General features: G+C 36.1%; 1 protein-coding gene across 7 annotated transcripts in view; it reads left to right on the forward strand.

Moving 5' to 3' along the window:
* Positions 1–18607, forward strand: part of LOC143238552 (myocyte-specific enhancer factor 2-like) — a 166558-nt gene that overhangs the window by 128733 nt on the left and 19218 nt on the right. For all 7 annotated transcript variants that reach the window (XM_076478890.1, XM_076478892.1, XM_076478894.1 and 4 more), the window contains one exon: positions 17951–18172. In XM_076478890.1, the coding sequence (XP_076335005.1) occupies positions 18119–18172 (54 nt within the window). In that variant the 5' untranslated portion in view covers positions 17951–18118. The remainder of the gene's footprint in view (positions 1–17950; positions 18173–18607) is intronic.

Consider the following 18607-nt stretch of genomic DNA (forward strand, 5'->3'; position numbering starts at 1 on the left):
CTTTTGTGTATTTTAACATATTATTATACGAAAAGTTTAACTGTTTCGAACAAAACTATTGCAACCTTCTGTTTTGAACAGGGTGATATTAAAAATATCATAGGGACATACAGGGTGAACATTGTTGTTACTGAAACCGGCGATATAGAGTAAGAAGTCAAAGACTGCGCTGAAAACAGCCCTTGTTATAGGAGATGCTACCCTAAATCCCGTTACATAAAAAAAAAAGGTAAGGTACTTGGTGTGCACGTTGATCGGAACCAAGCTATCCTATAAACTGGTAAATGTTGGCGCATCTACACCAGTATAATGTTTTAGTGAATTTTGGAAATGACCCCTCAGTTATTTTGAGTCAGAACATTTGCTTTTTGTGTGTTTTACTATTATAATTGATGTATTTGTGTATATATGTATATATATGTTACAGCTACTATATATAAAATTAATAACAACTAGGGGGCCACAGGAATATCGGCATTATACGATCTGTCCTCACATCTTTCTGTATCGCAATAAGATTGCTAATTACCAAAGGATCTGTTGTACAAAGTTTCGATATTTATATTTAGCTCATTGGCTGGGGTACTAACATGGTTTCCTCCTTCGCACCCCCACCCTCCACAGTTATAATAGTGAATTACAAACTATTCTGTTTACGTGGGTTTACCATAACTGAAAACCCTCAGAAGTCTTCTTCGTGCGGAATTTTACTGAAAGAATTTTTAAAAGTTACGAATCATGAAACCACAGAATGCAAAACATGAAACTGAAATGACTTTAAGTTATTTACCCTTCTGTGTACGTGGGTTTACCGTACCTGATTGTTTTAGCAGTTTTATTCGTGCGGAATTTTACTGAAAGAATCTTTTAAGTGTTAAAGAGACCGATTTAAAACATGAAACTAGAAATACAGCGTATGAGTATACCACTAACTAAGGCCATTCATACTACATTCGGTACATCTTAGATGACATTAAAACGAATTTCAATATTGGCTTTTCTTTTGTAGTGTGTGCTATTGACGTTTTTAACACGTACGTACAAACTTGAGTAAATAAATGGGGTACAAAAATAAACGAAACGTCACATATCAAATCAACGTGCGTTTTATGTGAAACAGATAAACGAATATAAATCGGAATATTTACGCAACACAACGAGTAATGGTTTAGTGTGTTTTGAATTTCGCGCAAAGCTACACGAGGGTTATTTGCGCGAGCCGTTCTTAATTTAGTAGTGTAAGACTAGAGGGAGGGCAGCTAGTCATCACCATCAACCGCCAACTCTTGGGCTATTCTTTTACCAACGAACAGTGGGATTGAGCGTCACATTATAACGTCTCCACGGCTGAATGGGCGAGCATGTTGGGTGTGACGGAGGATTCGAACCAGCGACCCTTGGATTACGAGTCAAATACCTTAACCACCTGGCCATGCCGGGCCCGACGAGTAATCTAACAAGTCATTTCACTGGTATGAGTCAGAGGAAAGGTTGTGGAATAAGGTTACATAAATAGGCGTGTAGCAAGTACTTAAAAATATACACAACTAATTTCGTTCATATTTTAATCAACAGTGTATGTGTATATATATATAACAAATACTTAATTCAAATAATTAATGTAGAAACATTTTATTTTTTCGCCTATCTAAGGCGGAATCGCACGGGACCGAGTAAAATTTCCGGCTGAAGCAGGTTTTGTGGCTTTGGCATAGTGAACATGCATTTCCTTAATTATATATAATTTTTGAGCGAAACGTTATATTCGCTTCACTCAAGGCAAACAAGACGTTTGTGATTAAAGTTATTATACTGTTTATGCTATATTTATTAAAATAAGAACAAAAATAGACATTCAAAATATACATAAGTACACAAAATCTTAATCAAATGTATTTGAAGAAAGTGTCCAATTTCAACTGTTTCGTTTTTTTAATGGGCTTTCTTATGAGGTTAAAAGAGAACGCCGATTCTACGGCCTTTTCATGAAGTTCATTTCCCTCCTACATACAATTTGATATCTTTAATATAACTTAACACTTGCGATGAAGTAGGAATTTCTATTTCCTCACTATCTGTTCCATTTTGTTCATCTTCTGAATCTCTCACATTGTTACCATCTTGCAATTCTATTATAGATTTTAAATCAATTTCATCAGTTTCTTTTAAAACATTTTCTTCAACGTTCACAGAATCATCTGCATAAATCTTCTCAGAGTTTGGATTTTACTAGAATCGCCATAACAAACAACTTCTCCACAATCTCCGCCATTATCAAGAATAAATCCACAGTTTCGAAAGAACTTTATTACGCATTTGATTGAATGACTTGAAAATGTGATTGCATCTAACAAGTCAATTTTTATGGTCATTTCAGATGCTCTCTTACAGTTGTCCATGTTTGCAATAATATGCTGAAGCATCAATTTTCTGTATTTCAATTTTATACACTGTATAATTCCATTATCTAGTGGCTGTAGAACTGATGTTTACATGGAGGTAGAAAGACTAAACGAACATTTGAAAGTTGAACTTTTGGGTGACAAGTTGGATTATCTAGGAAAAGTAGAATATTCCAATTTTCTTGTTCCATTCTGTATTAACAAAAATAATCGTAAGATAGGAGCTATGGTTAGCCTAACGGTAAGCGTGCTTGGACTGTGAATTCGGAAATTCGCAGTTACTGATCCGATGCTATGAAACGCGTTTTTTCCTTTTCATTTTGGAACCACGAGTACATTATGAGAGTGATTGTCATTGTCAAATATTCAGTCAGATAAGAATATACTAAGTTTTCGATTATTGTTGTTGGCAAACTAACTGCCTTTCAGATCAGAATTAGGACCGGCTATGTGTAGCTTTACGTGAAAATTTTTGAAATAGCAAAAAACGTGTTCATTAAGTATGGACGGCCCGGCATAACCAGGTGGTTAGGGTGCTCGACTCGTAATGCGAGAGTCATCCTTTCAGCCGTGGAGGCATTATAAATATGACGGTTTGTTTGTTTTGGAATTTCGTACAAAGCTACTCGAGGGCTATCTGTGCTAGCCGTCCCTAATTTAGCAGTGTAAGACTAGAGGGAAGGCAGCTAGTCATCACCACCCACCGCCAACTATTGGGCTATTCTTTTACCAACAAATAATGATATTAACCGTCACACTATAACGCTCCCACGGCTGATAGGGCGAGCATGTTTGGTGTGACGGGGATTCGAACCTCAGGTTACAAGTCAAGCGCCCTAATCACCTGGCCATGCCAGGCCCAATGTTACGGTTAATCCCACTACACATTAGTAAAAGAGTAGCCCAAGGCCCGGCATGGCCAAGCGTGTTAAGGCGTGCGACTCGTAATCTGAGGGTCGCGGGTTCGCATCCCGGTCGCGCCAAACATGCTCGCCATTTCACCCGTGGGGGCGTTATAATGTGACGGTCAATCCCACTATTCGTTCGTAAAAGAGTAGCCCAAGAGTTGGCGGTGGGTGGTGATGACTAGGATGGTGATGACTAGCTGCCTTCCCTCTAGTCTTACACTGCTAAATTAGGGACGGCTAGCACAGATAGCCCTCGAGTAGCTTTGTATGAAATTCCAAAACAAACAAACAAACAAACGAGTAGCTCAAGAGTTAGTGATGGGTGGTAATGACTAGCTGCTTTCCCTCTAAGTTAGGGACGGCTAGCGAAGATAGCCCTCGTGTAGTTTTGCGCAAAATTCAAACTAAAACTTAAATATGATGTAGCCTTATTCTTTCTTCAATGTTACTTTTATTTACATTGTTAATTCATATATTTAGTATACCTGTTTTGATTATTCTTAATGTTTTATTATTATTCAAGGTGTCCGAAAGTGATGTATTACAAACCTAAACCGTGACAAGACATCAATAGTTACGACATTGCTACGGTTTGTGGTGGATGAAGGCCACGTTAGCGTTTTTGTGAAAACATAGAGTAAATTGTTTTTCTTTTGAAATATGAAATACTTTTAACCCTTTGTTTGCGACTTGTGTAAATCTGCCCGCCACTGCATTCGCTAAGATTCGCGAATTTTTGCGGCAGGCCATTCAAAATGGTTAAAAGGCTACGGCTTAGTGCAAGGAAGGGAGGGTAGAGATCCAGGATAAAATCTACACTATACTTATTGTATTTCAGAAATTGTATCATTTATTGTTGTTGGCTTAATATGTAACATACATTTTACGGTGTATACATATGCCTAAACATTAAGAAGTTTTAGAACCTCCTCTGAAAAACCAAAACAACAAGAGCTGAGAATTAGGCTTTTTATTTTTATTTTGAAATATTTTACTTAAAAAGTGCAATTAATAAAATAATTGCTAATCGAATGAGTTAATTATAAAAGACTATTAGAAAAAAATAAGTATTTTTAATTAGGTTGATAATTGTGGCATGCATGCTTAGTGATCGGGATCGAAACTCGTCACCGTACGTGGGGTGTTGTAATGTACTGGATAGTTGACACCGCTATTAATTGGTAAAGGGTAGCATACGAGTTGGCGGTGGGTGATCTTGACTAGATACCTTCCTTATTTCCTATCACTTCATAATTAGGAACGGTTAGCTTTGCGGAAACTTTTCAAAAAATGCAAACGTATTGAATTTGGAGTTAAATTAAATGAATGTAGATTATAAATCATAACAGACTATTGGAGAGCTAGATGTGCAGTAATAATAGTATGTTTTTACTGCTCTAACATCAGTGGATTTTATCGAGTTTATATTTAGAAACGATGAATTAAATGTAAATTTTATTGTGTTTGAATCCATTACGTGGTTATAGTAACGGTTACAACTCTGTTTGTTATTTTCTTATGTGTAATAACAGTTTCATAATGTTATAATCTCCATTATCATCTTATTAATTTTATTTGAGTTGCTTGGATACCATTTAAGTATCTCATGTGTTGTTTGATTTGGTATTGTTCATTATGTTGCGATTTACCCTTGTGCGGTTGTTAATTTTTTTTTCTTGGAAGTTATTGTTTCAGAACTTACCTCTGTAACAAACCCTGAGTTGTAGTTTTTTGACAACAGAGGTTTCCAGTGATTAATATATTATTGTTAAAGTCATTAATTATGTTGTAATGTTGTACATTCTTTGGGCGGGTTTGTTTAATTTATTTGGCAAAAAATTAGGCCAAGACCAGTTCACTTGTCTGTTTCCTCCTTATCGTTTCTACAAATTCGACTCACTTGTACACTGTTGTAACTTGTAGGCCTAAGTTTGTTTGTTTGTTTGTTTGTTTTTGAATTTCGCACAAAGCTACACTAGGGCTATCTACGTTAACCATCCCTAATTTAGCACTTTAAGACTAGAGGGAAGGCAGCTAGTCATCACCACCCACCGCCAACTCTTGGACTACTCTTTTACCAACGAATAGTGGGATTGACCGGGATTCGAACCCGTGATCCTCAGATTACGAGTCGAACGCCTTAACCCACCTGGCCAAACTGGGCCGGTGGTAGGCCTAAGTGTACAAATGACGTTCAGACAAATGTCATATTATTATCATTATAGTAATATAATAGTAATAGTAATTACTATAATAGTAATAGTAATATAATACTAATAGTAATTACTATAATTATTAATAATTATTATCTACGCTAATTTTACTGCAACTTACTCAAAATAAACTTATTTGTACAATTTTATGGCTTATCGATTTAGTACCTGAAAATAGGCTATAACTAACACGGATTCAAACACCTTACTGTTTCCTCCTTATCGTTTCTACAAATTCGACTCACTTGTACACTGTTGTAACTTGTAGGCCTATGTTTGTTTGTTTGTTTTTGAATTTCGCACAAAGCTACACTAGGGATATCTACGTTAACCATCCCTAATTTAGCACTGTAAGACTAGAGGGAAGGCAGCTAGTCATCACCACCCACCGCCAACTCTGGACTACTCTTTTACCAACGAATAGTGGGATTGTCCGTAACTTCATAATGCCCCCACGGCTGAAAGGGCTATAACTGAATGACTTGCACTATACCAACTGAAAACAAAACTGATTGATTGGTTCTCTCTTATTTATATTGATGTCTCACTTCTAGATATTCGTCTGAGCTACTAGATTTTCTTGAAATCATCTAGAATATTCTAAATATCACAAGACTACTTTAATTCTTGCAACATTTAGCTAGCATCTAAATTAAAACATGAGCAAAATATAGCCTACAACAATATTGAAACTGTATAGCTACTTAGCTGTTCGTGAAATTGTCTCCAGTTACTTTATGAAGCTTGAGTGTTTGAAAGCTTTGGTTATACATGTCCCAGCATGGCCAGGTAGTTAAGGCACTCAACACGTAATCCGAGGGTCGCGGGTTCGAATCCCCGTCACACAAACATGCCCGCCCATTCAGCCGTGAGCTGTTATAATGTTCCGGTCAATCCCCCTATTTGTTGGTAAAAGTATAGCCAAAGAGTTGGCAGTGGGTGGTGTTGACTAGTTACCTTCCTTCTAGCCCTACACTGCTAAGTTAGGGACGGCTAGCGCAGATAGCCCACGTGTAGCTTTGAGCAAAATTTAAAACCAATGACGGACGTTCTTTAGTTATAAGGTTACACTAGTTTAAAAGAAATGGATGGTAGAACAGGAAGTATTAATAAACGTATGTAGGGTTTCCTTTGGTTTAAGTGATTTGTATGTTTACGCTTTTCATGCCTACTTCCAGTTGTTATTGCTGTTCACTTGCAAAATATTAGCTTGTGCAATCGCCTCCAGTTTTATTGCCTTGATAATCGGCAGCCACTTTATCAAAGCATTAGTATCATTGGGTATCTCAAGTGAAGTAATTAAACTGGTAACTTTATTTTTAATGTGTTCGATACTGTTAGTGGTTTTATGTAATCTAGCGATTTTAAACATTGGATTTTTTGGGCTTCCGTAAACGTATGAAAGGCAAAACAACCTTGAAATTTTATTAATTTTGTATTCCATTCTATGAATGAACTAAATCTATTTAAGACAGCCGTAACATGTGGTTACCCAATATTTATGTATAACCTTATTTTTCTTATTATATTTATATTTTCTCTTTACATTTAAGTCATAATAATATAGAAAATGCAAAATCTGCTGTTATATCCATTTTTAAAGCAGAAATTTCAAATAAAAATATATTTCTGTGTCTTTTGTACTAACTTGATTTATTCAAGCAAGATACAGTAATCAGTTTTTTGTAAATTAATAATTTATCAAGTGCATTTTTATTTACCACTTTTTTCCTGATTTTTGGTCGAAATATTTAGCGGTGGAATTTATAAATCGATACTTGAAATACGTGTTTGTAAATTGATGAAACACTCATTGATGACGTAGAAAGAACCATATAGGTGCTTCATATTTATTCAACATATTTAAATACAAGTATTTAAAGAGAAGCCGTTTAGAATTGCCGGGCATTTAGATTGCTCCATTGTGAGACTTGCCTTTCACAATAGCTTACGTAAGTACGTCAGCGAAACAAACGTCTATCAATTTGTAGGCGGTTATCATTTCAGTTAGTTAAGTAATAAGATTATTAATTGGAAAATATTATATTTGAGCAGACTCCATTAGTGATTAATATATACTCAGTGGAACGTCCAAAGTTAGTTTCCAGTCTGTTAAATTCACAGTCGTACATAAAACATCGACAAACAGACAGATAACACTCGATTTAGAAATGCGATGTGTGAGGATGGTGACCGACTGGCCACCACAGGCTATTTCGTCCTAGCCTCAAGTGTTGTGATCACTCAATTTATTTTACCACCTTTTCTAATGCATGAGGAGATGCATTTCACAACTAGACGGTGTACATCTTCTCAAGACTGAGGTAAATGCAGCCAACTAAACCAGGAATACCTAGGACATAGTTTACAGGTGGTAAATTACAACTTTGGGACAGAATACAGTTTTCTTCTTAGGGCTCGGGAAAACGGCAGCCAAATAAAAGTCAAAATAACATGTTTTTCATCTCTGGATACGGTGGTAAATTACAACTTTGGGACAGTATCACAAGATCCGGTGAACCAAAACAACGGTTTTCTTGTTTCCGGAGCAGGTGATTTATAGTAAAGTTAATATTAAAATAAATGAATTGTTTCAAATTTTAAATAAAATGAACACTGTTCTGTTACTAGTTCTTACCTTAAAAATTTTATTGTAAATTACTTAAATTATTAATTATTGTAGCCAATTTCGTAATTCTAATTCGCACCATAACAGTTGCTCATGAGAACTGATGCATACGTTAATAGTGCCAACACAACTACTGTATCTGTTGTATCTTAACTGACGTGTAAGCTCTGGTTCTGGACGAAAGGCCTCCTTGGCTCTGGATATGGCAGATGTTGTATAGTTGACGTATTATGACGTACTCCCATTTGTTTACACTCATGGGTTCTTAGAAATACAACGGAACAATATGGTTACGTCGTAAGAATAAATTTATTAAACAATCGTGTACTGGAATTTAAGCTTATTTTGCTCTAGGGACATACTTTTATCCACTGCAAACACCTGTCTGGGTTACCGTGTGCATCAACACTAAACGATGGTGTCGGGAAAATCTAGTTTGTTATATTATGTGACCACTTTATTAGGTACGCCTGCTCTTTAACGTAAATAGCCAAACAGCGAATCGTATGGCTGCAACTCAATATGTCTCCCACTGGTACAGCAGTAAATCTACGGATTTACGACGCTAAAATCAGGGGTTTGATTCCCTTAGTAGACTCAGCAGATAGATGTGGCTTTTCTGTAAGAAAAAAAAACACACACACGCAACTCAATATATAAAGCACGCCGATATGGTCAAGAAGTTCAGTTGTTCGATAAAACATTAGAATAAGGAAGATGCGTGATCTAAGCGACTTTGACTGCGGAATGATTGTTGGTGCCAGATGTGGTGGTTCCAGCGTCTAAGAGACTGCTGATCACCTGGGATTTTCATGCACTAAAGTCTCTAGAGGTTACAGATAATGATGCGAAAAACAAAAAAAACCATCAGTGAGCAGTAGTTCTGTGGGCGAAAATACTTTGTTAATGAGAGAAGTCAGAAGAGAATGGCTAGACTCATTCAAGCCGGCATGAAGGCCACAAATACTCAACAATTCTTTATAACAGTGGTGTGCAGAAGAAAATCTCTGAACCTTGAAGCGGATGGGTTACAGCAGCAGAAAACCACGCTGGGTTCTATTCCTGTTAACTAAGAAAAGGAAAGTGGGGCTACAGTGGACGCGGGATTATTAAAAGTGGCGATGGAAGATTGGAAAAAAACGTCGCCTGATCTGATGAATCTTGATTTCTACTGCGACATGCAGATGTTACGGTCAGAATTTGACATAAACAGCATAAATCCATGGATCCATCCTGCTTTGTGTCAACGGTAAAGGCTGGTGGTGGCGGCGTAGTGGTGTGGGGAATATTTTTTGGCACACACTAGGCCCCTTAATACCAATAGAATATCATTTTAATATCACAGCATACCTGAGCATTGCTGCTGGCCGTGTACATTCCTTTATGGCCATAGTCTACCCGTTTTTCACTGGCTACTTCCAGCAGGATAATGCACCATGTCACAAAGGACACATCATCTCACGCTGGTTCCATGAACATGACAGTGGCTTCAGTGTACTCCAATGGCCTGCAGAGTTCTCAGATCTCAATCCAATAGAGCGCCTTTTGGATGAGGTGAAACGGGAGGTTCGTAACATGAATGTGTGGCCGACCAATCTGCAGGAACTGCATGATGCTATCTAGCCAGCATGGATCAGAATCCCTAAGGAATGTTTCCATCACCTTGTTGAATCCATGTCGTGAAGAATTTAGGTTGTTGTGGAGGTAAAATGGGGCTCTACCTGGCATTAGATAGATGTACCTAATAAAGTGGCCACTGAGTGTATATTGAAATATATGAAATTAACATAAGAACATATTTTTAAGTTACACTAGTTTGAAAGTTTATTAGGGCACTTCAGCGACAGCCATTTTAGAAGTTTTATGCATAAAACAATCATTGATTTACTTTTAAAAGTTAATGTGTATTTATTGCAAATTAACATTACAGGAAGTTATTACAAAATCAGTACAGAAACAATATTTTAAGTGTTTTTAATGCTAATGTTTATTGTGTAACTGCCTCTGGTGTCAGTGACATAGCTTTACAGCTTTGTGTTATTTTCTCTGGTGTAATTTATGATACCATTTTTTTAAACTGTGTCCACAGAGTTCTTTTATCACAAGTTGGTACTTATGTCTAGCATAAGAGTCCGGCATAACCCATATTTGATGTATAAGGTTAAATTCTGTATTTTGTGGTGGTCATTCCATCTGCTGAAGTTTTTTTCTTTGCCAAATAAGCTAGAGATTTCTTGGAAGTGTGTTTGGGGTCATTGCCTTATTGAACTATGAAATTTTGTCCAATAAGTTCCTTTAGTATGGGGTGTTTATGATAATCCATGATGCCATTGATGTTGTGAAGATGGGTGCCACCATTCACAGATAATGCACTTCAAATCATCACAAAACTTCCGGCATGCTTGGTTAGTGAAGGCATCCTTCTTCAATCTTTCGTTGACCATTCGGCAAACATGAACACGTCAGTTGGAACTAAATAGTTTATATTTAGACTAGTCTGTCCAAAAATATCTTATGCTTGACCAGGATATACGTGTGTTTTTTTTTTTCAAAGTATACTAAATTTGCTTTATTCTCCTTGTTGACAAAGAGTTGCTTGTTTGACTTCTATTGATCTTCCTCAAAGGTCACATTTCTGCAGCGTTCTTCAGTGTGTACTTCAAACTTCTGTGCATGAATTGTTAATGACGTCAGTATACAGTTTTCTTTTTAGTTTTCAGATAATTCGTTTTGAAATATCTAACACCTTTTTCAGCGAGCTTTTCTATTCATTCCCTGCCTTGTATGATGTTATAGGACTGGGTTTCCTTGAATCTGTTCAATGTATACTTCACAGTACTTGCCGAGTAGCAAGTATCTTTAGCAGTGTTTTTTTTTTAACTTAAACCTGTATCTTAGAAAGACTTGACTTGGACTTTGTTAAAGAGTGTTATTTCTCTCTGTTGCCTGGCATGGCCTAGCGCGTTAAGGCGTGCGCTTCGTACTCTGAGGGGCGCGGGTTCGCGCCCGAGTCGCGCCAAACATGCTCGCCCTTTCAGCCGTGGGGGCGTTATAATGTGACGGTCAATCCCACTATTCGTTGGTAAAAGAGTAGCCCAAGAGTTGGCGGTGGGTGGTAATGACTAGCTGCCTTCCCTCTAGTCTTACACTGCTAAATTAGGAACGGCTAGCACAGATAGCCCTCGAGTAGCTTTGTGCGAAATTCCAAAACAAACAAACAAATTCTCTCTGTTCCGCTATTTTAATGGCAACACCACACTATGTTATTTGCATTGAACACCGTTTTTGAAAAAGGAACTAATTTAAGTTCTTAAACTTATTAGTGATGCCTGGTTAATAAAATAAATTCAATCATATACGACAGTGCTGCGCCATTTTGTATTTACACAGGTACCTTGAACAACTTTTAGAAAATCTACTGGACTTAATCAAGTTTGTGGCTAAGTGTTGCTTTTCGCTTAAAAGTTTAAATGAATTAAATGTATAGCGAATCAAAATTGTGGACCAAGTGAGAAAAATCTATAAAATGCTTATTTTGAAGCTTTTTTTTCTTCTTTGAACATTATAATGTTGTTGTTTTTGTTGTTTTGAATTAAGCACAAAGCTGCACAATGGGCTATCTGTGCTCTGCCCACCACAGGTATCGAAATCCGATTTTTAGCGTTGTAAGTCCGCAGCGATACCGCTGAGCCACTAGGGGGCGAACATTATAAGCTGCAATGGCTCATTTCATACACACAACAAATCAAAAGTACTAGAACACAGTAAATTATTTTAATACAATTTATATGCTAGTGTATCTATCTCTACGAAGGTTAAATATTGTAAGAGAATGCAGTCGACTGAAAACAAATGTTCAACAAGTTGATCACCACTATAGTAACAAAAATATCAGGTCTTCCACCTTTTTATTGGTCGAACATTTCATTTCCTCTTGGTACGACTTTCCAAGTATAAAGCAGTTTAAATTTGAAACTGTTCTTTCTCCAGCATATAGAAAAACTTTGTTCCGTGTTTTTCTTCTGCGATTCGAATTTATACTTAGATTAACCTGTGGCTCCAATCATTTGTGAATTAATTCAGGTTTTTTTTAGTTGCTGTTTGGAATATACAGTTTTTGTTTGTTTAAAGTGAGAGAATGAAGCTGGAGTGTGTAAAGCATAGAACACGTAATTATAAAACAAAACAAATTAGAGTACCAATTTTCTTCGCTTGCACGATGTAAAAGTGTCCCAACTATGTAGGTGGTGTCGTGAATATGATGACGTAGTGCGTTACATCAACTCATGTGAAACGATTATAATTGTTTTTGATATCATTACGCCGTAATCATGACGGTTTTTCACTTGGGGTGCGTGCGTATGATATAACGTATGAAGAAGGTTTGCTCTTCGTTCATTGAACCTAAACACAGGTGTCTCTGTGTAGGTTAGTTTAGTGATCTTTTCTCTCACTGTACAGATTCTATAAGATCGTGGGGTAGTTATAGGCAGTGTAATATGAGTGTGGTGAAGACGTGACATGTAAACTAGAGTATGCGAAGGAGAAGATTCAGAAGTCTCTGGTACATCTCAGAGTTATAATGGTTAATAACATGCACTACAGATCAGTTTGTTTGTTTTCTGTGCAAAAACCAGTAAAGAAAGTACTTTTCATTTTTCGGTTTTAGTTACTTTTAATTATCAAGTTTAACGCCTTCAACTTCTTAATACATCGAGTATTAACCTAAGTTAACGCCAGCTTTTTAAACACAGTTTTCTTAAATATTTACGTACCATTTTGTTGGTTACAGGCTCACTAATTACGTATGAATTGTACAAACAAAAACGGTATGAAAACAAACACATTAAATCCTACCATTTATTGCTTGGGTCTCCTTATAATTTCACATGAACCTAACTCATAGTGATAGATGTTAAAACAAGTCAGTAATTCAAGGATTAAAAAAACTTCAAATACGTCGCTTGTTTTTTTATTTTTACTATTCTAGACAACTTGGAAATATAAAGGTTTAATTATTTTTTGTTAGTCATTGGTGTACCGTAAAACGCGTTTTCTGAAGTTTACTACTTAAAATGTAATGAAAAGAAATTGCTTTTCCTTGTTTAGTACCAGTATTAAAATATAATACAGATATTGGAATCAATACAAGCTAATAGAATTAGTTCTCACGTTGCTATCTGCGTGTCAAGAATTATCGGTCTATAATTTTCTGTGTCCTAACTCAGGTAGCAAATTACTTGCAAGGCTTTTTATTGTTTGTCGTAGCTCATTAATCACAAATGCTCCGTGCTAAAACTAAAGTCGTCTCTGGTTGTCGTCAGTAGTTCCAAAAGCTAAAACAGAAGCGAATCTTATTAACCATGTAATTTGATCTGACAACAGATGTCACGTATTAATAAGATACTATAGTTAATAAAAAGTGTTGAAGCGTATTATTAAAACGAGTACGTTGAGCTCGCCCTAGTTTGCTGTATCAATCTGTTATTAAAGGGGGTGAGGGAGTTTTCCAGAAAAACAATGAAAATTTGTAAGAAAACAATGCGTCTTTATGTGTATCTATAAACCCTGCTAGTTTCTCTAGTAGCTCTTAGAACCAGATAAGGTCGTTGCTCGCTTATAGCAAGTATTTGTAGGAGAAACATTCTTAAGGCACCAGGACGGAAGATCTCTAGGTAGGGAAGAGGTTATGTTTTTGTGCATAATACGTTGGTATTAAACTAGTACTTCATAGGGATTTTTATTAACGACTATGCACTTACATAATTAGAAATCATAAAGAGCCAAATAAATGAATAGAGGAAGTTATTTAAAAGCGAAACGTTTTAGTTATTCAGTTTCGTTAAACTTTTGCTTCGGCCCATTCGAGTATATCTGTACGAGATGGTTTTTGGCTTATTCGCACTGCTACCAATTATGTGATTCCAGGGTTAGAAAAATAATTTGCAAGTTTTAAATTAACTTTTTTTCCATGTACTTGAATAATTATTTAGAATAATTTAACAAGGTATCTGAAATGTAACTTAAACATTGCACTCTAATTTTATGTAGCCCTGAATATTTACTGTTTTTAGGTTATATTTTACGGAATGGTACATTTGTACAGTATATTTTGACGAGCGACACAGCAAATGCCAAAAGTTTGAAACTACAGTGTAAAGGTGACAAAGGCTTACTTGAGAATTTGTGTTAAAACCAAAAAGGTTTGTAGCTTTGTTATGAGTGTGATATACTTCGTTGTTTTGGGATTTTTGCCTTTAGGAAAGATTAACACGTAACAAAATACCCTGGTAGCTGTCCTTTTGGTAAAACAGGTGTTAAACTATACATTCAGAAGACTGTTCGTTCCGGTGACTTGCTTCAAGTAGAACCAGAAAGCAATTTTCCGGTAGAGGGCAGGGCACATAACTTAAAGTGGCTTTTCCACAGTACCTCCATTTTACGGTAGTGGAACTAGTGAGGATAATTGACGTGAGTAAACTGTTTCTACGGAAACAGACCGTCGTCACCAAGTTCACGGCCTCTCCCAACAATTCGAATCCTTCGCGAAATGTAGTTGTAATTCTGGCGAACATGAACAAATTTATCACAGAAATGTTTTTTTTATTTTATGATATTAATTTCCCAAATAATTATAACAAACTTTCATAAGACTTTTATCTGTAAGCTTAAAAAAAAAAAAGAGTTTTCCAAAACACAAATACGTCTTTCACAGTTCGGCGTAGTAAAATGACTGAACTAAAATATTGCTTAATGCTTAAAGAAATTCGTATTTTGCAATTTAATTTTCACGATCTAAGATAAAATGATAAATGAATAGTTATTGTACATACTGGCTTTTTATCCAGGGCTCAAAATTTGATAACAAATTAATATCGGCTGAATATACATGAAATTATTCTGTAACGATAAATATATTATTTAATTAGTACTAAAATTGTTGCCCTTGACGAAACAATACTTTTAGTGTTTTAGCACAAAGCTTTAAAGTGGGCTGTCTGCACCCTGTTCAGAGAGGAGAATTAAACCCCAGATTTTAGTGTTATATGTATATAAACGTATCTTTTGACCTATCGGGGAGACAACAACAATATCAGTTAAGGCGTATTTTGATATATGCACATATTGTGGTATATAATGTGCTTTATTTTGTAACATTATCGGGCCTTATTCTGCATCATTGATTTTTAATATTCAATGTCAGTCAAGTTTAACGAATAATGTCAAAACACGTGTGGCCCGGCATGGCCAAGCGTGTTAAGGCATGCTACTCGTAATCTGAGGGTCGCGGGTTCGCATCCCCGTCGCAGGGTTCGAATCCTGGTCGTACCAAACGTGTTTGCCCTTTCAGCCGTGGTGGCGTTATAATGTGACGGTCAATCGACTATTCGTTGATAAAAGAGTAGCCCAAGAGTTGGCGGTGGGTGGTGATGACTAGCTGCCTTCCCTCTAGTCTTACACTGCTAAATTAGGGACGGCTAGCACAGATAGCCCTCGAGTAGCTTTGTGCGAAATTCAAAAAAACAAACAAAACAAATCAAAACACGTGTATGAAGGTATGCGTCTTATTGTTATTATGCTCTTTTGGGAGAAGAAAAAGCAGTGTACTCTTATAGAGCTATTCTGAATTGTACTGAAATTGACAAAGTACTTCTCTGCAGAGTTAAAAAATACTTCTCCTATATTCGAACACAGGGTATGTCTTACGGGTGCAGCCACATAGTTGAGCTACAAGAAAGCAGTGAAACAATTTCATAGGATTTGGTTTAGATAGCTTACGTGAGATTTATGCACCATACCCTACATCTTTCCATACTCTCAACTGAATAACTTAAACCAATGCCGTATGATTATATTTATAAATTTTCGTTTTGACTTCATTGGATTATTGTTAGGACTTCAGCTAGTTTACTCAGGGATAGAACGCCGAACTTGTTAACTTACGTTTCTTCCCGAGTTTTATACCAAAAAAAGACAACAACAACAAAGCAACAATAAAAACTGAGAATGTTTGAATTTCGCGCAAAACTACATGAGACTATCTGGGCTAGCCGCTCTAATTTAGCAATAAAACACTAGAGGGAAGGCAGATGGTCATCAGCACCCACCGTCAACACTTGGGTTATTTTCTTACCATCGAATAATGGGATTAAAAAGTTGTTGGACGCTATTACGCTCTCCCGATGGTAGCAGAGTTAGTATTCTGAAACAAGTGCATGTTGGGATGGATGGAAGCCTGTCGGGTTAAAAAAAAACAACCAAAAAGTAGAATTGTGGGATTTATGTGTCATAACAAAGGCTTGTTTGTTGTAAAATATCTCAGAATTTTGGTTTCGCTTGGCTTGTAGTTAAGCCTCGTTCGTTTTAAAACAATTTTCTTTGAATTGCATTCCATTCAAAATATTTACTCTTATTTCTTGTAGATTTTTGTTCATCTCTGAATTACAATACTTGTGCCTGTTACATGACACTTTAAAAAGAATGAGGGAAGCAGTAATTGTTTTAAAACACAAAAGGAACAAAGCAGTGTGATTTTATTTTATTTCCATCTTTGAATAATAAATCAGAACTTTTTTTTTTTTTACTTGACAGCGTGTAACCGCTTGTGATTTCCTTTAGTTATTGTGTAGCACTGAAATCGAAACCAGATTTCTCTCTCTACGTAAGCCCGCCCGGAAAGAAATTAAATCATTTCCTTTCTCGGTATTTGTAAGGGTGCTTTAAGATGCGTAAACATTTGCCTCGTGATACACGACTTTTTTATGGTTGTTTGTGGTGTTACTGCTGGATGAATATATGCGAGAGTATTAATAAAAACCGCCTGTTTTTTACATATTTCATAGTTAAAAGGCTATACAACGAAGCTAGCTTTCCTTGAAATTTCATATTGAATACTGCACTGTAAATAAACGATTTATCACTCAGAGTGACAGCTTCAACGGCTTTCACACATTACATATCCGTACATATATACAAACACCAATTATGACAAAAATTTCTAAAGTATTCTTGTATAATAATATTGAAGGTGGTACTTAGTATTTTCAACCTGCATAACATCTTATGCGACATGGCTAGAGTTGTCCTTAATTTAGAAATGTTAACCAGAGAGACAAAGGTTGGTTTGCAGCACCTTCTGCTACCCGGGTTTATTGAATTCTGGGGTTCACTGTCACTTTTATAATATATCCACAGTGGCACATCACATGCTCTAACATTGATTCTTCCCATATATAGAACTAGCTATGCTAGTTAGGAGACCAACCTCACAGTTAATGGTTAAGCACGCGAATTGGGAAAATTGTTAGGTTGAAAGTTCGCGCAAAACTATACGAGGGTTACCTGTGCTAACCGTCCCTAATTTAACAGCGAAATACTAAAGGGAACCTACTGTCAACTCTTACGCTAGTCTTTTACCAAATAATAGTTGGACTGATTGAAAGAAAGGGCGAGCGTGTTCGATGGGACGGGGGATTTAAATGCGCGACCCGGAGATTGTAAGACAAGCGCCCTAATCACTTGGTCATTGCCAGGCTTTTGAATCAACAAGTAATGCCTATATGAAATTGTACAAGAATAAAAGAAACGTTTCTCTTTATGTATAATGTGCATCTCTAGGAATATTGATATAGCCAAGTAAGTTCGTCAAAAACGGGCTTTCCCATTATGTATAAATAACTACATAGCTTACTGATATTAAAAATGAAATTGTTTTCATTATTTAGATAATCGAATTTGTGCCTAAACTTCATATTATTTGTTTGTTAATTGTGTTTTTTTTTTCTTATTCTTTTACAGTTAAATTTACACAGTTTCCAAGACCTACGTCACATTCGCAGGTGTTGAGGTACTTGTTAGCAAGCAATTGTCTTTGACGTTGCTGGTCGAGAGACTGATACGTAACTTCCGGGAAAGTTTTTTTTTCTTCTTAGGTGTTCTCTATTCTGCTTTAAACTGTCGTCGATTATGGGCAGGAAAAAGATACAAATATCACGGATCACAGATGAACGGAACCGACAGGTAAGAAAATTAATAAGTATTTTTCTTTTACTTCCTTTACTTTGTGTATAGGTGTAATACACTATTATACGTGTCTTATTGTTGAGCAGATTCATTTATTTGGTGAAAATAATAGGAAGTCCATAAATATATATGTATATATTTATATATTTATTTTATATTACGCTTCTACAGCCACGTGTACTTATTAAGTTGTAGACCTAATTGCATAAACCACGTTTCTACACTTACAACTAAGCGTTGGTCTAACGTCAAATTCACTAGGTAGTTGAATAACAGGACAAACACAATCACTTTCACTGAATGATTGAGTGCTTACTATTTATAATAACGTTCCCTTCTAGATCTTTGTCTAATTTACCATACTTGATCTCATGTGATTGCTAGCTAATATCTAAATTAAAATATTGAAAATGTAACTTACAAAAATGCTAT

Source organism: Tachypleus tridentatus, chromosome 13, assembly GCF_004210375.1.
Source record: "Tachypleus tridentatus isolate NWPU-2018 chromosome 13, ASM421037v1, whole genome shotgun sequence".
Classification (NCBI taxonomy): domain Eukaryota; kingdom Metazoa; phylum Arthropoda; class Merostomata; order Xiphosura; family Limulidae; genus Tachypleus; species Tachypleus tridentatus.